The sequence below is a fragment of the Echiichthys vipera genome (genome assembly GCF_963691815.1).
Source record: "Echiichthys vipera genome assembly, chromosome: 17".
NCBI classification, from domain to species: domain Eukaryota; kingdom Metazoa; phylum Chordata; class Actinopteri; order Perciformes; family Trachinidae; genus Echiichthys; species Echiichthys vipera.
In genome coordinates, this window is record NC_139842.1 from 15,182,372 (window position 1) to 15,189,410 (window position 7,039).

The 7,039-nt window shown below is 38.0% G+C and overlaps 1 protein-coding gene across 1 annotated transcript in view; it reads left to right on the plus strand.

The window, feature by feature from the left end:
- Nucleotides 1-57: 57 nt before the first annotated feature.
- lmx1al (LIM homeobox transcription factor 1, alpha-like) overlaps nucleotides 58-7,039 on the plus strand; it is a gene marked incomplete at both ends in the record, with an annotated part of 17,154 nt that continues 10,172 nt past the window's right edge. Inside the window, 3 exons of the mRNA XM_083930553.1 lie at nucleotides 58-101; nucleotides 1,988-2,076; nucleotides 3,018-3,207. Coding sequence (XP_083786679.1) covers nucleotides 58-101; nucleotides 1,988-2,076; nucleotides 3,018-3,207 — 323 coding nt within the window. The remainder of the gene's footprint in view (nucleotides 102-1,987; nucleotides 2,077-3,017; nucleotides 3,208-7,039) is intronic.

Genomic DNA, 7,039 nt, shown 5'->3' on the forward strand with positions numbered 1-7,039 from the left:
GAACAAGCTGTGAACGCGTCTGTTCATTTACTGGCCGAAAGTTTCTGCAGGTTTTTAATGTTGCCAACCGAGATTCCAGGAGGAGTGTGTTTCACCTCAAGGTAAAAGTCCGCAACTCAAGAACAGCAGGTTGTCAGCGAAGGCAGACTCATTTGTGACTGTCCGAATAATGGTGTTTGAGCTTTAATTGATGCCGTGCCTCTTTTCCCTGCAGTGCATGTCGCTTTCGTAGCGTGTGTGTTTTAAAAAATGCTTGGATTTTTAAAAAAAAAAGGAAAAAAAGGTGAAGTCACAGTGACCTCGCTATCTGATAAATTATGACTGGTTTGTTATTCCAAACAAATCCAGAACAGATTTGATTTCAGGTCGGGTTTCAGTTGGTGGTTCGGCATCAGATGCTTTTGGAGGTTGTCTGATGTTTATGGTGGGAAATATTTGATTTTCACATTAGTTTCCAGCTGTTTTATGAACAAATACACATGCGTAACAACTCAACTTTGTACTTTTCACAGCAGGACACTAGTGCTGGCCATTTCCACAGCTTTTAAACGAAACTATCGTAACAAACAGATTTGCTTTGATTGTCATTATATTAATCCCTGAGCACAAAAATCTTGGTCATTACCCAGATTGTCAATCTTTACAGTGCGCTTCGACGTCAACTTTGCAGAACAAATTATTGATCCTCGTGATATGGCAATTATATTTCCTTTAATTAAAGCTCCAGGTGACCTGCAGCAAACCTAATGAAATCTTTTTCAACATTTTTATTCCGGTAATCATCATGAGAGTGTCAGGCTGTTAGTCTCACCATGTAATTACCGGTGCACAAATATGTCAGTAATGTATTCAACCCCGCAATTATGAAAAACACCAATCAGATTATCCGCATTTACATAATTCATTTGTTTTATTTCATTACTTCATTTTCCGTGGCAATGCCGTTATTAGCCGATATTCAATAGTCAGGCTGTATTCGTGAGTTTTACAGGTTAACTGTCCAAGCCTCAAAAAATTAAACGCATTATAAAAATCTAGATTCTTTACAAATATCGCTTCAAAAAAATAAATCTTAACATATAACCAACTGGAACATACATAATACTATAGATATTATGATGGACCTGTTATTTTAGCAAGTCTAATAATAAGAAAATAAATACCACAGAGTCTGATAAGGCCACAGCAAACAATCCACATTAAAGTTAAATTAAAGAAATGTTTGGTCTGTTTCCTAAGCGAACTTATTTTTTATTTTTCTGGGTGTATCGACTTCAAAAGAACTTTGTTAGATTCAAAATCCCCTCAGCGTCTTTTAATGCTTCTTCTGCTACTACTCCATTAATGAAGGAGGATGCACAAAATAGAATGAAAATCTGAAACCTGAAAAAAAAAATAGTTTCTAGTTAAAAGTTTAAAAGTAAATATTTTTAAAATAATCAAAACAAAAGATAAAGAAATGACACTGGGGTTATTTCAAATAAAATGTAAGATGCGCACTTTTGGGTATTTTCATTTTTGCTCATTATGTTGTGTGATATTAAAATGACTGAAATTCACTTTGAAAATATTAAATATATTAAATGCAATTCAGGGGTTTAACCAAACAGTAAGCTTAATTGGCTGAACTTTTAGGGGGGTTTTATGTTTTAGACATTTTGATTTTTATTAATCATCAGAAATGTGTGTGTTGTTATTTATGTTTCCTTTTTTTATCATTGCTATTTCTCTTAAATAACTTTAATTAAATCCAAGCTGTGTGTGTTTGTGTGTGTGTGTGTGTGTGGATTCAGTCTAATTTTGTATATTGTATATCGCCTTAAAAATGCATATATACATATATTCTCTAAGTCACTTGTTTTCATAATTTGCGTGTATCGGCCTGCGTCCCGTCTCATTGTCCCCCTTCTTTTCCGACGGTTTTGCTGCAGTGTAGTTCTGCTGATATCTCAGAGAGAAATGGTGCCATTGTTTTGTCTTTCTGTAGCGATCACACTGAGGGAAGGATAGAAGGGATGAAAACAGAGGAGAGCCCGCAGCCCTGTCAGCAGCAGCCTCCATCCTCAACGCCTTTTGGTGAGTTCACTGACCATTTGCTGCAGACGAAGGCCCAAAAGAAACACACTCGCAAAGAAGCATTACATAGCCTATTATCACCAAAGAAAAATATTATCAGAGCAGAATATTATCAGGGTTCGTCATAAACGTACTATTTATGAATATTATAAAGACCGCACGGACGAAATAAATAGCCCATAACATAGGTCATGTTCACTGTAACCTCGCTGTTGATATAGATACCTATGTGTTGGTGGATTACAAGAAATTATGATAAAATCGCTAATGACCCGTGTGAAGTCACTGTCAGGGAAAAACTACATGGAAATATATTATAGGGACACCACGGGAGAGAAAAATGACTACAATAGAAGTTGCGTTTCCCACATTAGAACTTTATACATGCTACACACACATACACACACACACACACACACACACACACACACACACACACACACACACACACACACACACACACACACACACACACACACACACACACACTGTGCAGTCATATAACATATTCCAAGTCCAATAGGAGTGAAAGACAACGTGTTTTAAGAATACAATGCAGTTGGCTCCACAAAAACTTTATTTAGGAATAAATTAAATGAAAACTGGCAAAAGCTTGCGATTAAAAAAATGTGGTTGTGTGGGATTCAACTTTTGCCTGTTGTGTATGCTACACCCCACATGATGATGACGATGATGATAATGACACAGTACTTTGTGCCAAATGTGTAAAATAAAGGCTACACAAATTTGTGTGGTATTATTATTTTTTTGTATCCGTGTATCTAGCTTTTGCAGTGTTTTACAGTCCTGTGGGAAATCTGAGTGGAGTCAATATTTCCTCATGGGGTGGGGTTGCTTCGGGTACCCTGGATGACCCCAGTATTTAAAATATTCGACCCTGCCTCTGCCTCTCTTTACACGCACTGACATGCTCCCTCCAGGTCCGGAGTACAGGGGAGGGGGAGAGGTGTGCGCGGGCTGCGAGTCTCCCATCGCCGACCGCTTCCTGCTGCGCGTGAACGAGCGCTCCTGGCACGAGACCTGCGTCAAGTGCGCCGTGTGTTTGAGCGCGCTCACCGGGACCTGTTACTGCAGGGACCGCCTGCTGTACTGCAAGCACGACTATGAAAAGTAAGAGAGCACACATACACACACACACACACACACACATACACACACACACACACACACACACACACACGCACGCACACAATGAAGTCCACTGTTTGTTGTTATTCCACTGGGAGGTAAAAAATACTTAAACCCTCTACTTAGCAGAATAATCAGATCCCATATGCTAATCTACAGGTTGAAAATACTTTCCAATTCTAAAACTCCTGTCCTCATCATAGAACTAAAACCAGGCTGTTTTTCTGAGTCAATGAATTTAGTAGGTGCATTAAGTGTATATAAAATCATTTTTCACCCAACTACATCTATATTATTCATGTTGAAGAAAACGTTATAATGTGCAAAGAAAAAAGAAACTATGTCTATGTTTTTTTGATAGCTGGCCAAGTTTAACTGACTGTAATTTGATATAGGTATGATCTTATTTACAGGGTTTCATCTTGAGACAGAAGTCTAGCTAGGATGATAAAGTGTTCCACTGATGTTTGGCTTTGAGGACATTTAAAGAAAATGACAACAATCCTTCCTATAAGCTATATATAACAAAAGTACTTCATGTTCAACACCACAAGCAGGGCTAGGCGATAATTCAATATAATCATTTATCATCGTTCAGTGGAATCTATATGATGACGAAACCATATATCGAGATATAGTGACACACAGCTGCGCTGTCTAAATGAATAATAACAAGCACATCCTCAAGTTTCTCAGAGAATCTCATGTGAAATAATTTGAGGAAATATCTGAAGAGTGCGGTTTTGTTTTTACATCACACTGTTTGTGTGCATGCCATGCATGCAAGAACTTTAGTGCAAAATGAACCGTTTCAGTTTCAAGTAAAATTATTAAAAAATACTCAGTACCTTCAATTTGTCAAGTATTTAATTCACACAGGATTGTACAAAAAAAGGCTTTATGTGATTATTTCATATAGACTCTTTATTGAATTACCAGAAAACATGCTCCATCGTCTTGATATACCGTATATTGTTATCGAGAGATAAAATGACTGATATCAGGATAGTTTTTAGCCATATTGCCCAGCCCTACACACAAGTACCTCTTTACAAACAGGAAGGGGGCGTCTAGATCCCCAAAGTTTAAAAAGAGTAACTCAGGCTGAAGTTTGGAAATTGTAGAATTTTCCATTTAATTTCAATTCTACCAACACACAACATCTACATTTTTTTTTTTTTTTTGATACCGATATAGTTCAAATGACGTTCTATAACACATTGAGATAAAATAAATGGTAGAATGTGTTTAAAAATATTTCATCCATCTGTGAGGCCATTTATGGGAACTGGACTGACTATTGATGTTTCAAATGATTAACTCAAGGTTTTTGGCACCTCGTACAGTGTTCTTATAACTTATGAGCTCAATTTTCCTCTGACAACAATTAAAGCAATTCCTAAATGACAGTTATTAACAGATCTGTTTGTCTATTTGTGTCATAGAACCTGGATGTATACAGTTATACCCTGTACAATGTCTGGATAGACTGCAATGCAAAACAATAACACAAAGTTAATCCTTGTGAAATGTAAAATGTCCTGTTTTTATTTGATGTGTGTGTGTGTGTGTGTGTGTGTGTGTGTGTGTGTGTGTGTGTGTGTGTGTGTGTGTGTGTGTGTGTGTGTGTGTGTGTGTGTGTGTGTGTGTGTGTGTGTGTGTGCTTTTTGTTTCGGTTGTGTATGCCGCGGTCAGTGGGTGTGCCTGCGATGGGCAGACAGCTGAAGGACGAGCCTGTAGCTTGTTATCATTGTTTTGAAAAGTGTCAGACAGCATCCAGCAGCACAGACTCTCCCACTGTACCTGACATCTGGAGGAGATGCAGAGAAAGACACTAAGAGAGAGAGAGAGAGAGAGAGAGAGAGAGAGTGAGAGAGAGAAATTGGCTGATGAAAGTCCCATTGTGTGACGTTTATCTGGAAAAATGAGTGGGAAACGTGGAGGCAATAGCTTATCATAAATGAAGCACTGGGTTCATTTTCAGCGATGGAATGAAAAAGCGAATTTGCTCCCCTCGTGTAATGACTGTAATTGTAGACCCAAATTAATAGTCAGCGGCTCATTCATAAGGTGTTGATTTAGTCCCCTATACATTGCATATGGATAGTTGCCTTGTGTGAGTCGGTGCCAGACTTGGCACACAGTACTGCCTGTGACCTTCAGCGGATGTGCAACAATGTCTCCTTGTTTTCCCCGCAGTCTGTCCATCAGCGCCTTACACTACTATCCCCCATCTAGAGCAGGTGTGTGCACTGTAACAGATAATAGATGTCTAAGAATTTGGAACGTGCCTCAAAATTGTAGGGGAATTCAAACTAATTTTTCTTCTAATCCTGGCCTCTATGTTCTGTACACATTGATTATAAAATATACTTTCAAAGAATGTGTGGATGAAATGTATGGTCAGACTGGGCTTTTTCTCCCTGGCCCTCATATAGTATCTCTGGCTTGTCCAAATATATTTTTTAATTCATCCTTTGCTTTGATTACATCACCCCCCCTCCCTGAATCTCCATGACCATTTTAAAAAAAAAACTGTGCAGTACGGTTGCCCTGTGCATTTGTTTGCATGTGCATTGTTTCTGCAGTTGGTATTCTTAAAAGAAAATGGTGAAATAGAAGTAAATACAAAATGCCTAGGGTAGATATCTATTTTTTTTAATCATTAATACATTTGAAAAATAATAATAACTAATCTATTCCGCAGAGCTGAGAAAAAAAATGTATGTAGATGTCTATCAATTCAAATGAGGAGACAAATCTAATTTTGAAATGTGACCCATCCCCCACCCTTATTTGTTGGGGCTAAACTGCCTCCGAGGCTAAAATGTTTATTCAACATTCGCATGTTTAATGTTTTCAAAGAATATGTTGCTTCAAAATTATTCTAAATTGATCACTGTGACGCTCAATGTCACAACATACGGACTTTTAAGGGTGAAACACATAATGCTAATAATCCCCAATATTAAAGCACTATATAGCTATGTAGAGTAGGTTCAGTTGAGTCACATTCAAGTTCAGTCCCTTAAAGTTGTAATAAATTAGTGTTCACCCCACTGCCAATCCTTGTCTGTATAATAAAACTGGAGGTATGCTTTCACTTTCGAGATTCCCTGTCTCAATCTGTTATGGAAATGAGGGGATTTAGACCCAATAAACTCAAGTGCATCTTGCGGATTTTTCTTGTGGATTTATTTTTGTTTTGAAAACCTCAAGAAATTCTCTGAACTCCATCCTGTTACGGAACAGATGTTCGGCATGAGGCTTCCGAATAATTTTGTGGCAAGGCTTCCCTCCACACCCTAAACTCCCTTCAGGATATTTTATGTACATTCACATTAACTGCAAGATGGGCCGAATCATACAAATTTGGATGAAAACATTTACCACAGCAGAAAAAGGAAGTCATTTTTTCGAATGAGCTGTGGTAGAGAGTTGGTCTCTTAAGTGTATATAAATTCTGTTTACTATAAAGTAAAAACATATTTATTTTTGCATAAAAGTAACAGAATATCTAAATATCATTGAAAATAAGACAATGAAACTACCTGGTTAGCAGATGAACATGCATGAATATTGTCTACCATCCTCAGTTTCCTACACACTTTTACAGTCCTTGTCTTTTACACAAGGCTCGACATTATGGTTCCTTGCCAAACTGAGCAGTATAAGGCCAGTGTCTCCTGGTCAATAGTGCTGAGCCCAGACAGAATGGAGGGTAGTCTGGCTGTGCGAAGCCTGCAAGCTCCCTTGTAAGCTCCATAAAGGCAGCTTCAGCCCTGTGAAAAAAACAGGTCACCAGGGTGCATAG